Source organism: Brassica napus, chromosome A3 (assembly GCF_020379485.1).
Source record: "Brassica napus cultivar Da-Ae chromosome A3, Da-Ae, whole genome shotgun sequence".
NCBI classification, from domain to species: domain Eukaryota; kingdom Viridiplantae; phylum Streptophyta; class Magnoliopsida; order Brassicales; family Brassicaceae; genus Brassica; species Brassica napus.
In genome coordinates this window covers 18,311,986-18,337,083 of record NC_063436.1, presented here as the reverse complement: position 1 = coordinate 18,337,083, position 25,098 = coordinate 18,311,986, and the positions used below count along the sequence as shown (strand labels likewise).

General features: G+C 36.7%; 8 protein-coding genes and 2 pseudogenes across 9 annotated transcripts; 6 read left to right on the top strand and 4 right to left on the bottom strand.

Annotated features, from left to right (window-relative positions):
• Positions 1-134: 134 nt before the first annotated feature.
• LOC106439455 lies at positions 135-2,026 on the bottom strand. Its single transcript, XM_013880901.3, has 6 exons — positions 1,889-2,026; positions 1,521-1,650; positions 1,242-1,411; positions 883-1,165; positions 496-662; positions 135-419 (listed from the first exon to the last, which is right to left on the bottom strand). The coding sequence occupies exons 1-6, from the start codon at positions 2,019-2,021 to the stop codon at positions 265-267; spliced, it is 1,038 nt and encodes a 345-aa protein (XP_013736355.2). The 5' UTR covers positions 2,022-2,026; the 3' UTR covers positions 135-264.
• Positions 2,027-2,883: 857 nt separating this feature from the next.
• LOC106439586 (EEF1A lysine methyltransferase 4-like) lies at positions 2,884-4,546 on the top strand. Its single transcript, XM_013881068.3, has 8 exons — positions 2,884-3,312; positions 3,394-3,462; positions 3,547-3,566; positions 3,650-3,702; positions 3,811-3,841; positions 3,927-4,005; positions 4,090-4,217; positions 4,382-4,546. The coding sequence occupies exons 1-8, from the start codon at positions 3,018-3,020 to the stop codon at positions 4,415-4,417; spliced, it is 711 nt and encodes a 236-aa protein (XP_013736522.1). The 5' UTR covers positions 2,884-3,017; the 3' UTR covers positions 4,418-4,546.
• A 76-nt stretch (positions 4,547-4,622) lies between these two features.
• LOC106439587 lies at positions 4,623-6,198 on the bottom strand. Its single transcript, XM_013881069.3, has 5 exons — positions 6,089-6,198; positions 5,717-5,785; positions 5,573-5,617; positions 5,084-5,181; positions 4,623-4,951 (listed from the first exon to the last, which is right to left on the bottom strand). The coding sequence occupies exons 2-5, from the start codon at positions 5,768-5,770 to the stop codon at positions 4,873-4,875; spliced, it is 276 nt and encodes a 91-aa protein (XP_013736523.1). The 5' UTR covers positions 5,771-5,785; positions 6,089-6,198; the 3' UTR covers positions 4,623-4,872.
• Positions 6,199-6,421: 223 nt separating this feature from the next.
• LOC106442238 (zinc finger BED domain-containing protein RICESLEEPER 2-like) lies at positions 6,422-8,848 on the top strand. Its single transcript, XM_013883943.3, has 2 exons — positions 6,422-6,518; positions 7,054-8,848. The coding sequence occupies exon 2, from the start codon at positions 7,056-7,058 to the stop codon at positions 8,790-8,792; it is 1,737 nt and encodes a 578-aa protein (XP_013739397.2). The 5' UTR covers positions 6,422-6,518; positions 7,054-7,055; the 3' UTR covers positions 8,793-8,848.
• Positions 8,849-9,160: 312 nt separating this feature from the next.
• Positions 9,161-15,827, top strand: LOC106442237 (annotated as a pseudogene).
• Positions 12,723-13,286, top strand: LOC106442296. The gene has a single exon (XM_013883997.3). The coding sequence runs from the start codon at positions 12,723-12,725 to the stop codon at positions 13,284-13,286; it is 564 nt and encodes a 187-aa protein (XP_013739451.2).
• Positions 14,387-14,919, bottom strand: LOC106442234 (glycine-rich RNA-binding protein 5, mitochondrial-like). The gene is made up of 3 exons (XM_013883940.1): positions 14,843-14,919; positions 14,651-14,768; positions 14,387-14,569 (listed from the first exon to the last, which is right to left on the bottom strand). Exons 1-3 carry the CDS (start codon positions 14,917-14,919, stop codon positions 14,387-14,389), a joined length of 378 nt encoding a protein of 125 aa, XP_013739394.1.
• A 21-nt stretch (positions 15,828-15,848) lies between the features above and the next one.
• LOC106444063 lies at positions 15,849-18,592 on the top strand (annotated as a pseudogene).
• A 458-nt stretch (positions 18,593-19,050) lies between these two features.
• LOC106444062 (cell wall / vacuolar inhibitor of fructosidase 1-like) lies at positions 19,051-20,052 on the top strand. The gene has a single exon (XM_013885591.3). The coding sequence runs from the start codon at positions 19,417-19,419 to the stop codon at positions 19,966-19,968; it is 552 nt and encodes a 183-aa protein (XP_013741045.1). The 5' UTR covers positions 19,051-19,416; the 3' UTR covers positions 19,969-20,052.
• Positions 20,053-20,544: 492 nt separating this feature from the next.
• LOC106439588 lies at positions 20,545-22,658 on the bottom strand. Of its 2 annotated transcripts, none has more exons than XM_013881070.3 (4): positions 22,369-22,658; positions 21,206-21,848; positions 20,983-21,124; positions 20,545-20,894 (listed from the first exon to the last, which is right to left on the bottom strand). In XM_013881070.3, the coding sequence occupies exons 2-4, from the start codon at positions 21,651-21,653 to the stop codon at positions 20,834-20,836; spliced, it is 651 nt and encodes a 216-aa protein (XP_013736524.1). In that variant the 5' UTR covers positions 21,654-21,848; positions 22,369-22,658; the 3' UTR covers positions 20,545-20,833. The 2 variants fall into 2 exon arrangements, with proteins under 2 accessions (XP_013736524.1, XP_022572161.1); XM_022716440.2 differs by lacking the exon at positions 22,369-22,658 and adding an exon at positions 21,939-22,287.
• Positions 22,659-25,098: the final 2,440 nt, after the last annotated feature.

The window sequence follows — 25,098 nt, the reverse complement described above, 5'->3', positions numbered from 1 at the left end:
TCAAATGTCAAATGTTTTGGCTAATGAGTGATCAAATGTAGTTAAAAGTCATATTTTGTATCTCTTGTTTCTTTTCAGAAGATATATGAAAGATTATATTCAATATTATCATCCTTGTATGTTATTTGTTGTGGTAAGAAAGTTAAAAGTCATATTTTGTATTTTCTTGTCCTTTCACAAGAGAATTATATAAAAAGATTATATTCAATATTAACATCCCTTATATTGCATTATCAAATGTCAAATGTTTTGGCTAATGAGTGATCAGAGTGCACTAGTGATTCCATGAACACAAACATCAGCTTCAACGAGACAAACATCTTTAAGCAGCAAACCACTACTTGGCTGCGTGAAATAAACCATTGATACGTATTTAACCCATCCGTTCTCCAGGCTCGATCCACTGAACCATTTAGTAACTGTAAAACAAGAGACAAGTGAAAGATCAAGAAGTCAACATATTCACATATCAAGAATTGAGTTTATGGTTGTTACCTTTCCCTGCAATGTGTCTGCCTTGAAGCTGATCATATATTCTTACTGTGAACTCTGTGAATATCTTTGTACCGTCTGAAACAGTTTCAGGATCTGCGAGGATCAGATAGATAGAAAGATGTGTTCCTGTTCCGTGATTTGTTCCCGATGGATAAAGTCGTATTTTCCTGCGTTTAAACCAATGTTCAAGAAATTATTAGGTGGTGATTATACGTTTTATAGGAGGAGATTAGTGCTTAGTCGGAGTTTGTGAGCCGCCTAAACCAATTTCTCTAGACCATGCTAGACTCACGCCATGTATACCGATTTTTTAGAACACTAGTTTAAACCATTTTGCATCAGCTTCGGTAACGGTTTTGTGATTGTTACAAAAAAATATGTTGTTACCATTTTCTATCTCCAGCGAAGAAAGCATTAGAGTCATAGCTTTCTTTGTCTAACTTTGAGAAATTTTCAATTTTCCAGATGTGCTTTGAGCTAGTAGCATCTTTAATCATTGATAAGCATTCTCCTCTCCCACTTCTTCTCTCCTTGGAAACAAACACATCAGCTCCAAACATGCATGTGTCTTCCATAAGGTAACCGTTTGACGCATTAAAGAAGGTAGCTGTAGGGATGAACTTATCGAATCCCCATTCACGTTTGAACGTATGGAACCGTCTCTCTTTCCCTACAACAAGAAATGCATGCATATGAGAGAAATGGTACTTCAAGAAGTGAAAATAAGTTACTTACAACACATCTACCTTGTAGAATCAAGTAACTATCTTTGTTTTGATCAAGTAAATACAGACGGAAAACAGCGGAAACCTCCCACCCTGGACCTAAGGAGGTAGAGTCTGCTAAAGCCAAGTAAACAGAAACATGTTCTTTCATGTTCTTGCTCTTGTTTCCGTTTGGATACAGAACCAGCTTCCTGCAAGCAAAACCACATGATATGATGATTAAGCTTTTAACAAGACAAGGTTTGTTAAATAATTAAAGAAATGAGAAGAACAAAGTTTTGTGAATAATGATGTCATTACCATTTGTAGCCTCCAGCTTCAAAGCTCTCAGTTTCATATCTCTCTATAGCATGTTTTGTAAGGAGTGAGAAAGACTCTATCTTGACCATGTAATGCGTTGGCGGGGCATCAGAAACAGACTTTATGATCTCTGCAATGATTTCTCACAAAAGGTTACAAATGAAAAAATAAGAAAAGTTACCTTATAACAAGTGAAAGGGAAAATGAATTCAGTTAAACTCTTCATAACAAAACAGGACAACAACAAAAGGTGATGATATTATGGAAAGTTGATCATGAGGCTCATATGTGCATATACATACACCATGGTAAGTCTGTGTATTTAATCAGATGCAAAAAAATATAGAGTGGAAGAGAAGTGATAATACCATCATGATCACCCAAACTAGCCATGTGAAGATATGCAGAAACCAGAAAGAAAACTAGTGAATATGCAAATAAGCAGCAATCTATTAACTTCCTATTTATATGTGAAGGGAATGTGTTTAGAATCAAACACATATACTTTGCTTGAACGGATTTAGCCTTTGCCATGCATGTGGACTTAGTATTCCCTGTAAGGTTGCAGAAGGAAAAAGCAAGAATATGGATTAACTTAGCAATCATATACTGTATCCCCAAAACAAGGTGGTTCCAAAAGGGAGGGAGACAAATAATCACTTTGGAAAAACATCAAAAAGAATTACTTTGAATATTATTCCTAATCAGAAAACAAAGAGTCAATCAGTGCATTTGGTAATGGAGAGTAACAATACTTAAAAGAGTTTTAAGCAAAACTATCATTATGGTTAAGGTTTAAAAATTTATACATCCAAGTATGGGGTTCAAATCCCAGACTATGCAATTTTTTTGCAGATTATAGGATGCGAAGCTTTCGGAGGTTCTAGAATACCGTAAGCAGAACCGTTCGTTGTGGTCGCATGTTGCGGTGAGAGCATATCCATCGAGAATGTCGTACATGCAGAACCGTCCGTGGTTTCATGTGTTTTGGAGAGAGCTTTATCGTGGAATCATCACTCGTGAAGCTGTTCATCAATATCACATATGTTGCAGGTAGTTGATCATCATATGTAATAGACTATAAAGATTACCCAGCGTTAAAAAAAACAAAACTATCAAGTGATATGTTTTGAAAGTCACTCACTAGTTTATTTCTGGTCCGAAAATACTTGTTTTCAAAAACGCCACAACACATTAAATTTCAATGTGCTAGACATAGTGACAACAACAAAAAAAAGTTTTTTCAGTATTCCGGTTTATCATCGGTTTAATCTTAAATGACGGGTTTTAATCAAACCGGTAAACCGGTATTGTATTGTTTCCGACACACAAGGCCACGTGGCTTGATGAGAAAAGTCTCCGACCAAAGTGGTCTCTCGTGTCCGACAATGACCTCCGCTTTTCTCTCTTTCCCCTTCGTTTGATTCGAGAAACAAAAACAAAAACAAAACAAAAAGAAGCAGATAGTGTGATTAGTTTACGACGGAGAAGACGAAGATGGAGACAGAGACGACGACGACGCAATCATACAGCGAGCAATGGTACTGGGACGAACGCTACACGAACGAATCCGACCCCTTCGATTGGTACCAAAACTACGCTTCGTTAGCTCCTCTCATCAACCTCTATGTCCCTCACCGTCCTCACCCAGTCCTCGTCATCGGCTGCGGAAACTCAGCGTTCAGCGAAGGAATGGTGGATGATGGGTATGAAGATGTAGTCAGCATCGATATCTCCTCTGTGGTGATCGATGCCATGGTTAAGAAATACTCCGACCGTCCTCAGCTCAAATGTAACGTCTCTCTATTACTCTGCTAATTTAAATGAGAAAGTTTTTTTTGTCTTTTTATGTGTGTGTGAAAAAAAAAAACAGATTTGAAGATGGATGTGCGTGATATGAAGGCGTTTGGAGATGCTTCTTTTGATGCTGTGATTGATAAAGGTATTATGTTTTTGATTATTTCCATTGTTGTGTGTTTCATGTAATAACATTGGATGTTTTGTTTGTGTGTGTGTTGTTTTTCAGGAACCTTAGACTCTATTTTGGTGAGTGATGTCTACTTTTTCTTATTTCTAGATTTTGATTTTTAATTAGAAAGTCTGATCCTTTTTTTTTTGCAATGGTTTAGTGTGGGAGCAATTCGAGGCAACACTCAACGCAGATGCTTGAGGAGGTTTGGAGGTAACTATATGATCCACAATCTATGTATGGCGTGAATGTATTTTATATTTCTTTTTTGATATCCTTTTTTCACATAATAATGAAGCAGTTGATGAATAAACTATATAGGGTACTCAAGGATAAAGGAGTCTACATCTTGGTATAATCTTCAATCAAGGTTATGATTATTGTGTGTTTCTGTTTGTTTAGTGCATATTTGATTTTTTTAGATGAGTTGTCTGTAGATTACATATGGAGCTCCGGATTACCGTCTTAGGCTGTTTAAAGACTCATGCTCTTGGACAACGAAACTCCATGTGATAGGTCTGCTATAACTTAGAAACCATCGTTTGTGGATTCGTGTCTTGTACTATTGGTGGATAAAAGTTTCATGTTCTGTTATTGCAGACAAAAGTTCATTAGAAACGTCAAAATGGGAACTGACGAAACCCATTCCTCTAGATACGGAGGGGAGTTCAGTGGAATCTGCAATTGGGAAAAGCCCTGATGTTCATTACATCTATGTCTGTATTAAGGTGTGTGGTTTGATGCTTTCTATAGCCTTTTAGCTGTGTTGATGTTTCTATCTTTGTGGAATACTTTTTGCATCCGGCTTTATCACATAGATCATGCAAAATCTTACAACTCCGGTCTGAGTTTCACCCGTGTCTTTGTTCATTTGGAAATTCTCTTGTCTCAGGATGAGTCGTTGAAGAGGGAAGCAGACTCAGCTTGAAGTCATGAGAATCTTTTTTCCTGCTCGTTGCTTCGGTCCTACAAGGATTTGGGGTTTTGTCTTTGTTGTATTCATGTTTCACTTTCAAATTAGAGAAAGCATTCTTGGATCAGCGTTGGTTGCATTCAATATTTTAGCATTCCTTTTCTTAAAAATAACTTTCTGGCCTATCAACATTATATCTGCAGATAATGTAGAAAAAATCTCACTGTAAAAGGTTTCTATTTAGACTCTTATTTCGTCAAAATCGAATTGTAATGATAACCAAAACCAGAGTGGAAGAACTGTATGATTCCAACCATAGAAGCACTTGATCATCAAAGTTTGTAATCATTGAAGCTACTCGTCACTCGATGACAAACTCTTTTATTAAAAGCCAAACTAGCTGCCATTACAAGACTAAAATGGAACCAGAGAGAGAGAGCATAACGACGAGAGTCTGCAACGAGGCTGGATCAGGATCTCTGGCTAACCTTGCGTCCTGTTAGCTTCTCTGACTCAAACAACATGTGGTTGATGAGTCCGCGAGCAGCACTGCCAAATACCAAAACATAATACATTTTGAATCATATATATCCCATGAGAACTTCGTAATGTATGAAGCATATATATCACAAGTTACGGCATTCACTAGAGGCTTGAAGGAGAAAAAGGGAAAACACTCACTCATCCTTTAACTTCTGAATCTTTTCGGGGTCAGTCTCATTCATGTGTTTCTTAAATTGCTGCCTCACCATACCAACCACCAGCTCAGTGTTGTGTTGCTGCAAGACATAAAGAAGTAAACAGAAAAAAAGGGTTTATATTCCCATACCAAATCTATTGCGGAAAAGCCAAATCTTTCTCAAACTTGTCTGGCTGCATCACCATCTATACAAAGGTTCAGACTTTACTCGAGTCAAAATGCATTCTAATATGCAGAAGGCTACCCCCTCTAAAGTGGGTGAAGATAATCAACTCTAAAAGGCACATAAGAAAACACAAGTACAATAAATAACTAAATGACCAAAGAACATTGTTAAACTTCAATCACCATCCAAAAAAATATTCGCAAAATTATTCACTCATCTAATCATATTACCATACTATAAATATGGATGACAATCATACCAAACACAATCTCACTGAACGCATCTAGTTGAGAGAAGCTCTCACCTGCTTACCAATGAATGTAGCTCTACGAAGACACTCCCGGTACAACTGCCCATAAGAAACAGACGAGAATACATGAGTAAAAGAAAACAATTTAATCAAGACACTATAATATAAAAAAAAATGAAACCGATGGATGATACAGACCCTAACCACATTGTTAGCGAGCTCAGGAGGCAAAGAACCTTGTAGAGTCGGCATCTCGTGTTTATTTTCCTGTAACAGCAACACAATAATCGCAATTATCGATCAGAAACACCTATAAACCCTGAAAAGCTTTACTCTTTGAAGCAACCATTTAAAATGAAAATGAATTTTTTTTTTAAAAGCCTTATTTTTGTATAGAAATCTAACGATTGGGCGTGAAAAAATCAAAGCTTTTTTTTGAATAGAAACTGGCATCCATTGAAATACCAATCTGAATCTCAGCTGGGATCGTAAATAATATGAAATGAATAAAATTATTCAAACCAAATCGACGGAGACAGATAAATACACACAAATAGATCGAATTCTTACCGGCGATATGTCGAACTTCAGATAGAGAGACGGTGAGAGAGAAGCATTCAACGGCGAGAGTTTTGGGATTTTTCAGATTTCAGGCAAGATTTTCAGTTCAGGGTGTAAATGACTAACGGGCCGAAAATAGAGGCCCATTAATTCATCAGATTATATAAATACTCAACAAACGGGCCCATAACCAAGCAACACACAAAATATTCGAAACGATCTCAGCCGTCTAAAGGGACAGCAAAGACTCCAGTCGGTTCAGAGACTCTACTCCAGTAGCATTCCCGCCTAAATCATAAATAAGAATACAATCGAAAATCGGAACCGTCTCTCATTAACTCAAACAAAAAAACCCTAAAATCCCCCTCTCTCTCTCTCTCTCTCTCTCTCTCTCTCTCTCTCTCTCTCTCTCTCTCTCTCGCCTCCGGTTCCGGTTCAGGTATTGTTTCTTCTTCCCTGTTTAGTTTCATCAAGTCATGTCTCTCCTGAGAGCTAAATTCGGACTCCTACTGATAATATACGTGTGCTAGTTTCTCCATAATGGATTTTACCCCTAGATTCTAGCGTTTATTCTCTTCCTTTTGTGAATCTATCTTTGCGTATATCTCTCTCTGCGTCTTATTGTGTATATGTTCTCTACTGATTCTAGTTTCTTCGCATACATAAAAGGTTGTTTCTCTGTTTATGTTGAAGTCTGAATATAATGATCTCCTAATATACTCTGTTTGTGTCCTGATTGTAGTGTCTTAATGAACATAAAATTTGTCTGAACGTATTTCACAATGTTTATCCCCGAATTCTAATGTTTATTCCTTTTTTATTAACTAATTTTGTACTGCTTATAGGGATCTTTTTGGATATATGTTTCAAACTGTATTATATATGTGTGTATTAGGTTGTGTCTCGGTTTTGTGTTATAATCTGAATGTATATTGATATCCTAATACACTTTGCATCATGTGGACTCTCTTCAGGTATGAAGAAGAAACAAAAGCTTGACGACGACTCTGTGGATGATGATAAACACAAGCATGTGGTTGATTCTCCTCCACATGAAGAAGAAGAAGAAGACAAAGAGGTGGTGGAGAAGCGTCGTTACAGATCTATGGCCAAGGTTGCCATTGGTTACTCTATCAACCCCACCGTCGAGAACTCAACCATCACCGATATGGTACACATCGTCTGCCCCACTTTCACCCTCGACACTTCCAAACTCCAGAACGCTATTCTCCAACTCTACCAAGAAGGCAAAGAGAAAATCAAGAACCTGTTGAAAGACGCACAAGGGAAGCTAACCCTCTCTTGCGAATGGATGGTTCTTGGTGACTGGAAATGGACTAGCGAAGACATCGTCGGTCCGATTCTTCACCAGGATTTTATGGTCATTAGCGTCTACTTCGCTGATGAAAACTTTAAAATGAGGAAATGGATCTTGTCGTACCATCCTCATCCTCCTGAGGATATGAAAGTGAAAGACGTTTATCTTGATTCGTTCAAGAACGTTGTGAAGGATTACGAGATTGAGAGCAAGGTCTCTACTCTTCTTGTCCCTAACAATCTTGATCTTGGTTTGGATGGTTTTATAAAATGGATAGAAGAAGTGAGAGGGGAGACTCATCAGATAAACCCTAACGTGTTCCTCATCTATTGCTGCTCGGATATGTTCAGGTTGATGGTTGATGATATGTATAAGGACGTAAGAATATCATGTCTGATGGACCGTGTCAGGATTTTGCTTGGTTGGGAGAGTGATGGAAGATTGTATCCTACCCATTGGACCTACACGTTGAATAAACTGCAAACGGCGGTAGATATGGAAGCCAAAGATGTGTTTGAAGATGAGAAGTATGATTACTACGATTATCCTTCTGATGAAGAGTGGATAAGAATTAGAACTTTTTGCAAACTCACTGGTTGCATTTATAAAGTGGCGAAAGAGCTTTTTGATGGGGAGTATCCAACGGCTAACGTCTACTTCCATCTTCTCGTGGAGCTAAGGCTCATGTTGAACCAAGAGGTTAAAAACGGAGATGGTGATTACTTTCTTGGAAAAGCTAAGGAGATTTTGGAGAGGTTTGAAAAGTATTGGGATGAGATGTTTCTTGTGTTGGCTACTGCTTCTGTGTTGGACCCTCGGTTCAAGTCGAAGTATCTAGACTTTTACTGCTCAAAGAGTAGTGATCAAGGTTCAAAAGCTGAGACTGTTGTGGACTACGTACGCAGTCTATACTCTTGCTACGCAGCTAGCGATATACGTCCACTACCAGAATGTGCAGTTGAGCCAACTCCCCGGTGTATTTTTTACATGTTCGAAGACGAGTTAGAAGAAGAGGAAGAGAAGAAGCCTGACGGTTATGGGGACTTTGCTTTCTTTCAAGAGTATCTCAAGTTTGGAGGGTGTTGTTCAAGAGAGTTTCATGAGTCAGAGCTTGATTCTTATTTCAAAGAGCCTGTTTTGGAGTGGAAGAAAGACTTTGATGCATTGGAATGGTGGAGAAAAGAGAGCTCAAAGTATCCGATCCTCTCCAGAGTAGTGCGTGACATTCTCTCTATTCCGATCTCTCGTGGTACATCGACCCGTGCGTATGTTGCTGACAAAAGAGAGTGTCCTGAGTTTATTGTTGCATTGGAGGGGAAGCTTTTGAACGCCATGATGTGCGGCGAGAGCTGGCCAGCGACTCTGATATGGCCAAGTCGTTACTTTGAAACGTGAAATGCTATTTATCTTTACGAAAACTCAATAGCTCTTGTTTTCATTTCGCTTTCTATGTACAATGTGCTTCTCTTGACTTTTATTTTTGTTTGCTTAACTAAAAATATTCCTAAAATGAAAAACTAATATTTTATAGATTTAATAATATTTGTTTTTTTAAGTATATAGAACAGTAAAACACACCAAATTCTAAACATCCAATAACTGGTCGCCACGTATGTGTGGTTAGCAATCCCGCCAAAATGATTAAAAAAAAAACAAAGATATTAACATTGAGAATCGGAAAGTTCAAAAAAAAAAGAAAGAAAAAACATTGAGAATCGGAACCGTCTTTTATTTTAACCCTAATCCTCTCTCTCTCTTCCTTCGTCTCTCCCCACAGAAGACAGAACATCAACCTTTGCTATGGACAACAGTGACCTCGCATCCGATTCAGGTTCTAATCTCTTCTTCCTTTTCATCTCTTTTTGTCTCCATAAAGCCTTTCTCTTCTCATGATTTTTTTACGGATGTAATACCTAGTTTTCTAGGGTTTATTATCAAGTGTTCGTCTGTATGCATGATAGTATTCTGATACTGTTTCTTTGTTAGATATGGTGAAGAATCAACTCTGACGATTCCGAGTATGATTTTGAGGACGACGATGAGGAGGAGGAGACAGATGTTCATAACGCTATGCCGTACTGGCTTCAGATCAATCCAGTCACCATCAGGAAGGAAATTCTTAAGATACACGAAGCTCAAAAAATAAAGGCCAAGAAGTTTCTCAAGGACTTTCAAGGGAAGCTTACACTCTCATACGAATGGATTCTCAGCAGGAACGAATCAACCAGAGATTTCGTCTGTTTAACTGCTCATTTCATTGACGATAACTGGACCGTCAGGCACTGGATCTTAGGGTTCCTTACCGGCGCTTCGATACCTCTAGACGACATCTACGTCTACCACTTCAGGAAAGCTGTTCAGGATTTCGAGATTGAGAACAAAGTCTCCACTATACTACTCCCTAACCGTGACGGCTTTGACGAAAAGAATGTTGATGCTATCAAGAAGTGTTTGGATAGTTCGGTTAACAAACCGGTTTTTGTGGTCTATTGTTGTTCTGATCTTTTCCGTTTAATGGTTAACGATATGTACAACGAGTTTAGCTGGCATTTGTACGAGGACGTTCGTATGTTGGTTGGATGGGGAAGTTTATCATCGACCAACTGGAATGTGAGACTGTATCATCTCCAACAAGCTGTTGATATGCAAAAAGAAGATGCATTTTCGAAAGACGAGATTTACGACGATTATGATAAACCTTCTGATGAAGAATGGGTTAAGATTCGGACTTTTTGTAAGCTCGCTGGTGTCATCTATAAGGTTGCGGAGGAGATTTTTGAGGGAGAGTGTTCGACATCTAATGTCTACTTCCACCTTCTTGCGGAATTGGAGGTGATGTTGAGGGAAGAGGTTCATAGTGGTGGTGATGGTGATTACTTTTTTGGAAAGGCCAAGAAGATGTTGAAGATGTTTGATAAGTATTGGAATGATATGTTTCTTGTTTTGGCTGCTGCTTCTGTTTTGGATCCTAGGTTTAAGATGAAGTACGTTGAGTTTTACTGCTCAAAGATGGTTGACAGTGATGAAGGGTCAAAAGCTGAGGCTGTTTTGGATTATTTACGTGATGTGTATGCTCGCTATGCAGCTAATGATATCTGTCAGAAACCTATATGCCCGGTTGCTACAACTGAGTTTGAAAAAGAAGAAGAAGATGATGATGAAGATTATGGTGATGAGGAAGAGAAGGAGAAGCCTGATGCATACGAGGGTTTTGTGTTGTTTAAAGAATATCTAAAGTTTGAAGGAGGATGTTCAAGAGAGTTTCAAGAATCAGAACTTGATTCCTATCTCAAAGAGCCGGTTATGGAGTGGAACAAAGACTTCAAAGCATTGGAATGGTGGAAAGAAGAGAGCCAGAAGTATCCAATCCTTTCGCGTGTAGCTCGTGACATTCTCTCCATACCGATCTCACGTGCCACTTCGTACGATGCTTATGTTTCGGAGATAAGAGAGCCTCCTGAGTATGTTCGTTCAATAGATGCTAAAGCTGCTAACGCCATGGTGTGTGGCAGAAGCTGGTTATCGCTCATACCAATTTGATGTTGATGGAAGAATTGGTAAGATCTCCTTTTTTTCTCCCCTTATTAAGAACTTATGATGCTTTTCTTGCTAGCCTTCATGAAACTTAAAAACACTGTGTTTTCGTTTCCCATTTCTATATCAGTAGTATTTTTAAAAAAAAAAAATTATTGCACAATCGTATTCTTGTTGAGACTTGAGATTCAGAATGACAACTTTGATGCCTAATTCTTACGTATTGCATAATGAATATAATCACCAGAGATTGTAACATGTTATAAAGGTTTCTAAGCAAGATAATAAATACTTCACAACAAAACCTTACGTTCTCTTTAGGCCTTTGAGGCCATCTTTTCCCTAATCTGCATCTCCATTTCTTGAATTTCATATCATCTGTAAGTCTTCACTTTGTATATGGTTCAAAATATCTCTCCTTCCTTTGATACATATATCTTCATGAATTGGTTGGTCACATTCTTATGTATATACAATTATAAAACCATGAAATATCAATTATATAATTTGAATTATTAGAGTTCTCAGTGACTATGATATGTTACCCTCGTTAAATAGCATAACTTTCTTCATAATCAAATCTGGTAGAGAAAACCAAGTACAATCTAATATGACTTCACTATTTGATTGATTTTTGTTGGTTTTTTCATAATATGGTCATTTGGTTCAGTAATTCCCGACCAGCTATGTTTCCTTATATCCCTGTTATGCTTCTGTTAATCATCAACATATTTGGAATCAAATAATAGTATAATACTGTTGATGTACAAATCTAGAAAGACACTGGTCAATTCAGCTGTCGCACTAAGAATGAAAAAATAAAAAATAATTGCGTGATTTCTTTCACACTTTAAACTAAATTTTGTCATAAAAAAACTTTAGTCATCAGATCACTAAAAGGAACAAAACCGGGTCAACGTTTCATTCACATCACCAAGATAAACATGCCAAATAGGAGTATTTGATAATAAAATAAAACTACTGTAGTAAGTATTATTTTTCATTTAGTAACTATTTTTATTTTCAACTATACCTATTTTTTTTATCTGGTTAATTATGTTATTACAAATTATGAAAAACATTACATATATAGACGATATTACCGACAATTCTACGTGCCTTATGAGGATTCACGCCTGACTGCATCATCCTGAGTAGCCCTATGAGATCCATTCCTAACGGTACTCCTTGTGCCATGCTAACGGTACTCCTTGCGCCATGCTGGAGATCTCTTGTAAGCATTTTTTCTAATTTTCTGCATAATTTGCATTTTTCGGGAATTGAACCCCAGACCTGGGTGTAGAAGCCTTTAAACCTTTAAACCAATACATAGACAACTATACCTATTTGCTTAAATCAAAATAAATGTTTCGTATTAGTCACTTTTGCAATCTCTGAAAAAATTCAACAACCTAAAATCTATTTTAATTGGTGATACACACAAAAATCTCATCCTGCTTATTGAAAAGAGAATTATATAAAATTAATACCACAAGAAAAAAGTGGAGAAAATTAAGGTGAAATCATTAGTAAGCAATAGCTAATTTGGATACTTCTTGATAATTTTGTTATAAAATTGCATTTTATTAAAAATCACTAAGCTTAAAATGTGTTGAGTAATCAAGTCAATGGATACAGTTTTCATGTGATCTTTTTCTTAATAATGTGGACATTCCTAAACAATAGAGAGAAAGAGAGGAAAGTATCTTCTATATAATTTAATTGCTAATTAGGAGCAAGCACTCCTCAAATCTAAGAAACCACATAGCCGCTTCTTGCACACTCAAGGCAATGGCTTTCTCTTGCGTCACAAGAAACGTGTTTTCAGTCCTTCCTCTTCTCGTTATCCTAACAATCACCCCTCAGTCTTCATCTTTTTCTCCGAGTGACAAAGTCACAACGGAACTACTTAACCAACTCTGCGCAAAACCGCCAATTGATAACATTACTTTCTGCGTCTGGCAAACCTCTTATGCTATAACGGTAGCCCTCGACCTAGGTGGTCTTGTCGATATGGTCCTCGAAAAGACGCGAGTGTTTGGCAATATGAATCTGTCGGCGATGAAAGAGTTAGCGGCGGCAACAACGACTGATCCGTATCTCAAAAACACATATGAGATTTGTGTGATAGATTATGAATTAGCCGTTACAGCGATCGAGGGAGCTCAAGTGTTTGCGAGGTCTAAATCCTACGCGCTAGTACCTCAGGCAGCTTCTAAAGCGTTGGATATCATATCTTCGTGCGAGGCTGACCTTAAAGATCTGAAAAACTTGGGTGCTTATTCTATACGCAATTCGGTGTTTGAGAAAATGTGCAACATTGGTAGCGGTTTCTCCAACGTTTTGACGTCTTGATTCTTTTATGTTTCATTCACCTGCATGATGGTAACAAACAAAAAAACTATTAAGATGTCATTTACTCTTGGTGTCGCAACTTATATAATAAAAATATATTCATAGTCAATATGATCTTGTTTCTATTAGAAACAAAGTGTTTTCCATCGGTAGTTGGAAAGGATCATAAGTAATATATAAGATAGATGGGTTAATCCACTTATCACCAATTGGTTTTAGATTGGAAGTCCATCTAGCTTAACATGGTATCAGAGCCCGATTCATGCAGTCCAACATGATCAATGTCGATCTGGTTCAAAGTTGGCACATCTTTGTCCGAGCATTCCGAAATTGACGCCCAAAGAAGTCATCATCTCAAGGGGTATTAGATATAAAGTGTCCCACATCGATAGTATCCAAACTATCAACTGAACCAGATATGAGAACCTGCAACCAAACCACACAAAAGGAACTCGGTTACAACATATTTGTTCCCGGTTAAAACCGGTATATACATGGAAAGACACCCATGCAAGTGTTATTGCATCTCCTGGTAAAAACAAAATAAAAAAACCATTGTATCATTAAAAGAAGTTGCAATCTCTTAACACATCTTTTCCTCTCTATCAACTATAGGGCATCTCTAAGCAGTATTGGTCCTATGGTCTGGTTCAATGGAGAACATGTTTTCACCGCCCATTTCACCTGATGAGCTCTACAAGTTTGTGTTTGCTTGGTGTTGACCGGCAGAAGATATTGTGTTATTATATGTATTTCTATCACAAATGTTATAGTAGAACAAATACATTACAATCTACACATTTCTATACATATAATCCCATATATTATGCAAGTTATCTGGACTAATATCTCAAACCAAGTTATTGTCGTTTTCTGTTTAGATATATAACTGTTAACTATATATGTATGTTTAAACAAAAGGCAGAGAAAATAAACAGAAAATGATGTTTCAATAGTTGGAAGAAAAGATCCCTCGATGTACAGAGAATACAAATGTAAAATGTGAAAGTAAAACCTTGATCAAAGTCCTGACAGGTAAAAAGCGAAAATCTAATAAGACTGTGCCAATATATGAACAGTAAGTTCCATGTTGTTCACGACTAACGACCACCACGACCACGACCAACACCAGGAGCACCACGACCATGACCAACACCAGGAACACCATGACCACGACCAACACCAGGAGCACCACGACCACGACCAACACCAGCAGCCCGAGGATGTGCAATGCTAATACGAACAGAACGCTTTAGCATTGGCTTAAGGTGCAGTTTCAATCCCTGCATATAACAAAATAAAAAATATCAAATCAATCATGATTAATATAACAAAAGCACCAAAGAAAAAACAAACAGTTTTACCTCTTCAGATGATCTTGGATAATCAAACTCGACAAACGCAAAGCCTCGACATTTCCCGTCTTGGCCCAAAGGAATCCTAACGTCCATGGACCCACCAATTCCACTGAAAAAGTTCATTCTGCAAAAAATAAAATAAATTTTAATCAAACAACTAGAACAAAAAAGAAGAATATTGAAATAAAACGTACTTACATGTCATCTTCGGTCACATCATAGGACAAATTCGACAAGTGTAATGTTCTTCTTCTCTGCACTTCTAGCTGATGCATCCTGGCAGGTTCTAGCAACTCCCGCAGTGTCTTCTTCACCTCTACATCCTCCTTTTGTTGTGGAGCAGAATCTTCAGAGCTGCTGCTATATGACCCAATTGTTCTGGATCCCCCATCAGAATCAGTTGCTTTGAACTTTGATTTTGCATGCTTTGTTTTTTCCTTCAAAGCCTCAACTTCACCATTGACTTTCTCTAAACGATAGTGGATGATAGCAATGTCCCCGTGCTTGAAAGGAAAAATAAAAAATAATTAAATATTAGAACGTCGTCGTATTGTTTCTTTCGTCTATCAATGCGACGACATTCTAATATTTAATATTTAATATTGAATTCGTAGCCAATAATAATGCTCATCATGAACATATTTGGAATCAAATAATACTGTTGATTTGGTTTACAAATATAGAAATACTCATGTCACTACTCTCACTTTAAAATTCAACAGTTAACTATTTAAGAAAAAGCTAGCTGAGAGCATTAAAAATGTTATAGTATTGCCTTATAATTGAGATTATAGAAAGTCAAAGATCTTTGACAACAACTAGAAGAAACTTTTGAAGGGAGGTATCATGAATTGCAATTTAGAATTCATATTTGAGGTTCAAACTAAAGTTTGAAATGTACAAGAACTGCCCCACATTAGGTAACCGGAGATTCATAACTTACATTTCATGGATTTAAAAGCAATTTCTAATCTCCATCTCGTTGTTTGCATCTTGAGCATGAAGATACAAATGTTTTGGAAGCAACAAGGGAACGAACACATATGAAAAGACAACAATGTAATCATGAAATCGCAATTGAAACTTGGCCATGGTATATTTTGAAGTGAAATATCAAAAACGGCATTAGAAAATCCAAATTTGTTTTCTGATTTAAGTTCATAATGTTCAAGAAACAAATTAACAATTTTAGGGAAGAGCAACCAGATTCAAGATCATTAGGAAAAAACAGATCAACTAATTGGTTTATTTAATTAAATAAATCGTAAATATTCTTGTTAATAACAAAATTGACTTTCGTAGGCTTCAATTGGTGACAATGAAAATGAATGAAATGAATATAAAAAAATTGAACAAAATTTCATAGAAGGAAATGAATTGAAAAATAGAACAAGATATGGAGGAACAGACATTCTTATCAATTTTAGAAGAGAAAAATACTTTTTCATTAATTCATCAATATATGAGGAACTAGAGGAAAGTAGTAGGGTCCATGTGTTTTTAATTTGACAAAAAAAATCTAACTTAATTGGTATCAATTTTGAAGAACAACAAATTCATCATCATTTTTTTTCCTGTAGCCACCAATTGAAACCGAAATGTATTCAAAATAATTGTATGAATCAATGGCACACGTTTATGTCATTATTTAATTTCGAAAAAGATTTAAAAACCCACTTCTTCCGTATAGACAAAACACATTCACACGAACAATAACAACAACAACAACATAGAGAATTTCTCATTTCGAATAATCTATTGTTTAAAAAGAAAAGATTATCGTTTTGTGTGTGTGTTTAAAGTAAATTTCCTTCCTTTTTTTTTTTGATGCAAGATAATTGATGTACTGTTGTATCATATGAAATCTACGACTTAAGCTCTAATTCGTGGAGGGTTCTTGATGTCGCTTCCGACTGGCATATAGATTTTTATGCACGTGGCGTGTCTCTCAAGGGAAATACTTATTGGTTTTCTCGAGAAAGGTATCCAGCTAAACCAGCAGTTGGAGAACCATTCGAGGTTGCTGATTTCCTTATTTGTTTCGACTTTACAACCGAAAGATTTGGTCCGCGTCTTAGCCTGCCCTTTCACACTGGGTTTGAATGTACGGTAACTCTTTCCAGTGTTCGAGAGGAGCAGCTTGCCGTGTTATTTCAGGTTGATTACTTGTTGCGTATGGATATTTGGGTTACAACCAAGATTGAGCCTGAAGAGGTTTCGTGGAACAAGTTGTTCTTAGCAGTGAATATGGAACCATTCTTAGATTTTCAGTTTGGAATGTCACAAGGAAGTTTCTTCCTTGACCAAGAGAAGAGAGTCGTCGTGGTTTTTGATAAAGACACAGATATGCGTTTCACTCGCAACATAGCTTATGTCATTGGAGAGGGTGGATATTTCAGACAAGTAGATCTCGGAGAATCTGTAGAATATCATCGTCTATTTGGGTGCTCATATGTTCCAAGCTTAGCCCAAATCAAGCAATGAGACCAAAGGGGAAAAAAAGAATATGAACAATTACATTATTTTCATTTTTCAGTCAATCTGCAATACTCAATATTTATCTCTTCTTTGTTCTGGAGCTTTCACATCCCTTGCACTAAGATCGTATTACTCTTGAATCTTGATCAACTCAAACTCTGTGGTCTTTTCTTCTTTTGTATTTTGACATTTTTACTAGTGATAAGTTTAATGCACTATCTTTATTTTTTTCTATCAAGATGTTAGTCTGTTTTATTTTCATGCACTATCTTTATTCTTTGGTACTAATTTGCTTCATAGCAACATTATATAGGTCCCCAAAGACTTAAGAAACAAGTCACCACAATGTTTTTAAATACAAAACTATAAACTAATTATGTGCGTGGGCAAACAACACACATCAACATAAGAACATCTCCAAAAATACATTCTATTATGAAATTTTCAAAATTCTAATTTTAAAATTTAAAGGTGTTATTTTCCAAAAGCAAAACTTCAAACTTAACTTCAAAAACTACTTGTATTTTATACTATCGAAGCAAAAAAAAAATGTTTTAGGATAATAAGATTCATAATCATAACTAGTCTCACCGAAAACATATATATATATATATACACTTCTGCGATTAGGAAGATTCATTAACTATACATCTGAAGTTCCAAAGATTTTAAAAGATGAAAATGATAAAGATGATGATAATAGTGACGATGGCTATGATGATGAGAACTGTGGGAAATATTGTAGACATGCAAAGAGACACCTGACTACACTCTTTGTCTCTCTCTCCTCAACTCCGATCCACGTAGTTCCTCAGCTGACATCGTCGGCCTCGGTCTCATCCTCGTCGACAAAATCAAGGTCTCTCTTACATAATCTTTTTTTATCAGGTAGTATTTTATGGCTTTGATTTTGTAACAATATAAAGTTACATAGGGTGATTACAGAGCCGGTTGGAGACTGAAACTATTAAAAACAAACATATAATTTTTATAGTTATTTTGGAACCGAAAATATATACATACAAGTACTATGAGAGTAATAGGTGGATGTTTCATCTCATTATACCCAAGACTTCTGACGATAATTACCAGACTCTGGTGTTGAATGTTGTAGGCGCTTGGGACAGAGATTATCGGGCAGATCAACGTGGCGTACAAAACTAAACCGATGCTTTAAGCGGGTGTTGGATGAATGTAATCTAAGATACAAGACGATCGTAGAGGCCGACGTCCACACAGCCATTATTGCTATAAAAGGAAACCCTAAGCTCGCCGAGGATGCAATTGTCGACGCTGGCCTTGAAGCCTCCGTCTGCGAAGGAGGGTTTCCCAAAGACCAATCTCCTTTAACCGATTTGACCCAGAAAATGGTCAAGATCTGTGATGTAACCAGAGCCATCGTCCGAATGTTTCTCTGAACAATCCTTTTTAAAATGTATTAAAATAACAATAACAAAAATATTCCTCGAAGCTGTTATCTTACTAGAAAAATATGTTATGGAAGTGATAATTAAATTGATAAAACCATCGATCTAGACTTTACTTTACTTTAACCGGATAAACAGAGTCAATTAAGGTCGTTCTCGATCGTACCTTGATTTCTGCTAAACTGGTAATACCAACATTCACGGGATACACCAACATTCACGAGGCAGACTGACTAGAGAAGGCAGCCCCACAATATATACTTCTGTTAATAAGTAAAAAATATTTAAATCAGATGAAAAGGTAGTATAGTGTGAAATGTATCATGGTATCTTCGTTTCATGTGGACCGACTCACAAAGGGCCTAACATATTCACCAATACCAGTATACCACACAACCTCTACTTTTCTTTCTTTCTTTTTTTGGCCAACAACCACCATATATCCATGTTTACGTATATGAAAATTAAATATTGATTAGTCAATATACGTATGCCATACTAATATATACTCACAACAAAGTTTATATACTCAACAAAGTTTGCCACGGGTAAAATTGTAAGAACAACTACATAGACCTAATAATCACTAGTAAGCAAATCTATCTAAGCTTCATATCGATATAAAACGAATCATATGTGACATTGTGACGGCACGTAAAAAGCATCCGTCTTGGATACTAAAAGAAAAACTAGGAGTTGTAGCTTTTAACGTTTACTAATATGTAGTATATAACAAATTTAAACATCAACTATATAAGTCTAGAAACATAGGTAGCTAGTAGCACTCACAACACACAAGTATTAATTTAAAGTTATTACACATCAATATTCTTCTCACTTTCTTTTCAAAATTCACCTTCGCCGACGATGAAGAAATCCTCCGCCGTCACATCACAACCGTCTCTATACCTCTTTCTCCTGCTGCTCCTACCGTTGCAAGCTCATTCCTCCGACGACCTAATAGACACAGTCTGCAAAGAGACGCCGTTTTGCGACCTCTGCGAAGCCTCTCTCCGCCCTCTCATTCCCTCACCCTCTGATCCCAAATCTCTAGCCTCCGCAATGGCCAACGTTGTGCTCGGTAACATGACCGATAACTTAGGTTATATCCAATCGCTGATCAGACATTCTAAAGATCCAGCTGCGGAGCGAGCGCTGGCTCAGTGCGCTGAGATGTACCGGCCGGTGGTCCGGTTCAACATTCCTCAGGCGATCGAGGCAATGCAGCGAGGGGAGTTTGGATTCGCGAAGTATGTTCTCGGTGACGCCGAGAAACAAACTGATTCTTGCCAGAAACGGATCAATAGTATCATGGCCGACGATGAAAGCTCGGTGGCTCTTACGGCTAGGAACCAGCTGGTTAAGAATCTTTGCGACGTGGCCATTTCTGTGATTAAATCTCTAATGAACAGTCGTTAAGAATCTCTGTTTCTTTCCCAAGTAATAATTATATATTTGTAAATTATTGACACGAACAATTTTATATTTACCATAATTAAGTAATTCACTATAGAAATTGTATGTTTCTGTTACAGCAGTATTCTTACATTTTTAAAATTTATTTAGTTGGGGAGTATATATGGTGACTTAAAACTATCAACAACAAAAAAACTAGGAGTTGGGGTTTTAATATTGGGACCACGAAGCATCCGAAGACAGCAACGCAACAGAAATAATAGACGTTTGATATATACACACACGTGAAATCACATGTTCAATTAATTTCGCACAGCATTAAAAGTGGTCTCTATGCTTAGTGGGAGTGTCTAGATACAGCCACATGGATTCTGTTTCCAAATATATGTTATTTAAATAATTGATTTCGAATTTCAACTCCAAGCATCACTTGCATGTGATTTCAAATATTTTTAAAAAACTATACCAATAATGATGATTTCATATTTTTACGTTTTGATCTCATTTAAGTTTGAATACTTGTTTACATCTTTTTTTTTGTCACTGACTTCCTTACATCTGTTAAAAAACACAACAATCTACTACTGATAGGATCCTAATTTGTATTACGGTTCTATAGTAGCACATGTAAAAAGGTACACACCCTTAATAACACAATAGTAATTTTATTATTTGTAACTTCTCTTATTTTTACTTCAAGAAGAATATTACAAAACTATAGTTATTGTTTCATAGCCGAAGAGAGAGCAGCCGGTTTTGCCCAAAAACTTTATCGGTACGAGTGTATGGTTCACCGACAATGTAAACCGATAAATGGTTTGGTCAACCAGTGATGAACCTGTCCAGGTCTATTTCTTTGGTTTACGCTTTATTGTGAAACTCTATTCATCTTCTTTCTATTCTCCAAACCGGAAACCGGTTTTAGTAAACTGCGAGTACAAAAGATATAATTAGATATTATTTCAGAGAAATTAAAATATGATTCCTCTTCTTAACCGGACAGAAACAACAACATACTTTGGTAATCTCCTTGCTAAAACCGGACCGGTATAACTTCCACCCGGTTCACTCGCGGACGGGTTTCCCGCATACTGAACGGACACAAAACCACCATTGGCTTTTCCGGTTCCGGAGCTAACGGCTGCTTTTGGCGAAAATCCTGAATATTTCAGTAATAACACACGTAAGATTAACTATAGCAAAACGCAAACGCAGTCGCAAGGTTAAAATGAAAGCACACCTTGGATAACGAGGACGAAGAAGAAAATAGCGGTGAGAATCGAGGCCAAGACATTGCCTAGAGAAGAAGCCGCAGACTCCGCTTTGGCCGCTCTCGATTTCTTCAAAGCTCTCAAACGCTCGACCCTCGCGCGTTTCAGCATCGCCAGTTCAGCGATCTCCCTTATCAGTTTCATATCCGCTGCGTCCAGCGACGGTCCACGCGGCGGTCGAGGAGGCTTCGACGCAGATTTCTTGCGTTTCTCCTTCCCCCATCCCGGTTTACTGATCGCACATTGAACCGGACTTGCATCGTTTCCTAACGAACCGACAGTTTCTTCTCCGGTTTTCACCGGTTTATTATCCGGAGACATCGGTAACAGTGGCTTCTCCGGCGACTTTGTATAAACATTGTCGCAGACAATGATTCCTTTCTCGAGATCAACATCGAAATCGAGACTCATCCCCATGAACTTACCAGATTAAGACCAGAATCGAAGTTCTGAAAACAATCTCTTAGTTCTTGAATCTGTAATCAAGAACAAGATCTGTCCCCAGTAGAGAGGAAAGGACACAAACACATACGCTTGTGCCACCTTTAATAGCCAATGCTAATAAAAAATTGAATTACAGCTAACGCCTTGTCCCCAGAAATAACCAAAAATCTGCAATAATAAAATCACAAACTTTAATTTCATTAATCGATAAAGGAAATACTTTAATGCTTAATCATAATGCATAATATGGATAATTACCGAATCAAAAATCACATGGTATAGATAGAAAAAAGTCAAAAACATTAAAAGTAGAGACTAGATTAGAGGATTAAAGAGACAGAAAGTGTTTGAAATTTGGTTTATGTTTTTATTCAGATACTGTCAAAAGTAGGTAACTTTATAGTGCATTGATTCGAAATTAAATGTTTTATGAAAATATATACTTAAACACAGCTGTGTTTTTGCTATTTTCCGATGCCGTGACTTAGGGGGGAATACATTTAAATTAATAAAAGTAATTAAATAATTTTCACTGAATTTATTACGAACCCAGAAATTAACTCAGAATTACTGAGTGATGAGTATATGAATGATGGATGAAAAAAAGGAAAACCAAAAAAAGAACTTTATAATGTGAACGAAACTGGTGTGAATGAAATAGAAAAATATTTGAAACTTGTTTTTGTACCTTGAAACGAAAGAGAAGGAGACCTAGATCCGATAGTGACGAGATGAGCTGAGAGACCGAGGAGAAACTGGCGGATTACTTGTCCCACTTCAGACCGATTCGTCGAAGTTTCCAAAAATATTTTCTTCAGGAGGAGAAGGAGAGATCGAGATATATAGATTGTATTATTGTGAGATATTCTGGATTTTAACAACGAAATAAAAATTAATAATCTGATAGTTTTAAAATTAAGATAAAAGGACAGCGGATTTGAATTTGAAAACAGATATAGAAGTGTATTGTGTTCGGACATGTGTTGGTTGATGTCCTAAATATAGCTGAGATTACGCAGGTGAGCTTTTCTCCAGCAGGGAAGCTTCACGTCACCGACGCAGCGGGATGGGCCAAATATTATTTTATTCCTGTTTGATCCCTTTATTTTTCTATTTCTTATGAGCTTGCACCCGTAAAAAATATTGTGGCCCTTTCAACTAATTATTTTCTTGTTTTTTACAGAAATTACATAAGCTTCTTACTTCTACAAATATTGTTAATTATTTTCTTGTTTTTTACAGAAATTACATAAGCTTCTTACTTCTACAAATATTGTTCTTTCCTACAAATATTTTGTTTTGAGGGTGCTTTTGTTTTTACATAAATACAAAATTCAATTTTGTAATTTTTGTATGAAATTACAAGAAACTCAAGACGAAGACAGAATCGGGTAGACAGAGACAAATATGGCGACATACATTGTCCTTAATTGAATAAACTTGGGCCCAAGTTGATTACTATAAATCTATCTGTCCCAGTTTACAAATATCTGAAAATGACGACTTCAACGAGAACCGCTATGGAATAAAGAGATTAGGTCCGTTAACTAACAAAACCTTTTCAATTAACCTCCAATATCTTGATTACTTTTTTTTTTTGAACAACATATCTTGATTACTAAGAAGTAAGAACCATGCCTAAAGAGAAGCTCGTCAACGTCTTCTTTGTCTTATCGCGTCAAATTCGTCAACAACCTCGTTTTGTTTACACTTTTTAATTATTTTTCTCATTTAAAACTCATAAGTCAAGTTAAATCCTAGTCAACATTTTCACATTATAGTATATGTTGTCTATGGGTCTGAATTTTGTACGTGTGATGCTTTTATGTTGTTAGTATTCCATTCCACTAGCAAAGCTACATAATCACTAGGGAGATCCAGTAAGACGGTAACGAATAGTGAAATATAGGAAACTAAAAAATATATATATATATATATATATGTATATATATAGGAAACTTCAGTTTCATTTATCACAACGAAGCTAATAATTCTAGAGAAATCATAAGGCATGGAGGTGTCTGATTGGTAGGGAGCTCTTCACATCTCACTTACAGACAACATTAAATTTAATCGGTCCATTTTCGAAATAATACCGTGGCCCCATGAAACTGACTTGTTTACACATACGCACCTTAGTATATGAATACCACGTTTATTATCGCAACAAATAGATAAATTTGGTATATTTGTCTTCTTCTTTTATTCTCAACGGATCACCATAGTTCACTCATCATTTAGTAGAAAACAATAGTAACAGTCTACTTTTTTTTTGTCGTCTTGCTAGTAACAGTCTACTTATATCTATGCACATCCATCTTTAACGTTCTCATACCTTCCATTATTGTAGGTAGCTATGTACGTTCAACGTCCTGTATAAATCTCTCTGTAAATGAGAAATATTTTCACATCTAGATAGAGCGAAATATGTTATGAAGGTGCACAAATAAATCTTTAAATCTGTATAAAATTCCATAACGAGGATTGTTAATCCAGAAATTTTGGGGAAACTGTGGAAAGAGACACGTGGGGATGTTTTTTTTTTTTTGACGAAGACCAGACCAGTCATATTCTGTCTGCCATGCCGCACCGACAAATCCTTGAAAGTTTAGGGCGTATAAATGTCCCAACTATAAACTTAATTGGGTTGAGAAGCCCGTTTAATACATCAAAGTTGCAACTCATCAAGTCCACTTTTATTTATTTTATAATTTTTTCCTCTTGCACCATTTTTAGTTTGTGCCTCATACTTATTTATTTACTTTTTTATTTTCTTTGGATAAATGGTTTATGCATGTTATTCTTTGCGGGAACCAAGCAAATTTTCTTTATGTCGTTCCAACTTTATTCTTTGCGGGAACCAAGCAAATTCTCTCTTATGAGATTGTAAATGTGAATGTCATGTGCATGTTTATTACCAATGCATGCCTATGTGATGTGACGACAAAAAACGATCACTTCATTGTTATACGTTTCTAATCCGTTACCACATCCACCTCCACGTCTCCACCGCCTATGCGGCCGCCTCCACCCCCACCCCCACCGTTTCAAGACCCACAAGTTGTTAATGTGATCCCTCCCATATTCTCATGACTTGGCCATTCAATTGAACTCTTATATGGTTACTTCAAATTTAACCATGTTTTGGACTTTGCTTTCCTTTACTCACTTTGTTCTTAACGTACTCGGTTGGGATTAACGAATATATTGTTTGATATTATGAGTTGGTAGATCAATGAACGCATTGTAAAAAGACTGTCCGAGCAGTGGCTTCCCATCTGAAAAGAGTAACTATCTTTCTACCACTTTGTGAGTTATGCAAGATAACTCATGAAGTTTTTACGTATCACTATGTTTCGTTTTTCATCAGCTGACAACATCGAGAAAGTTATTCTTAAGAGAGAGTTTTGCCACAACA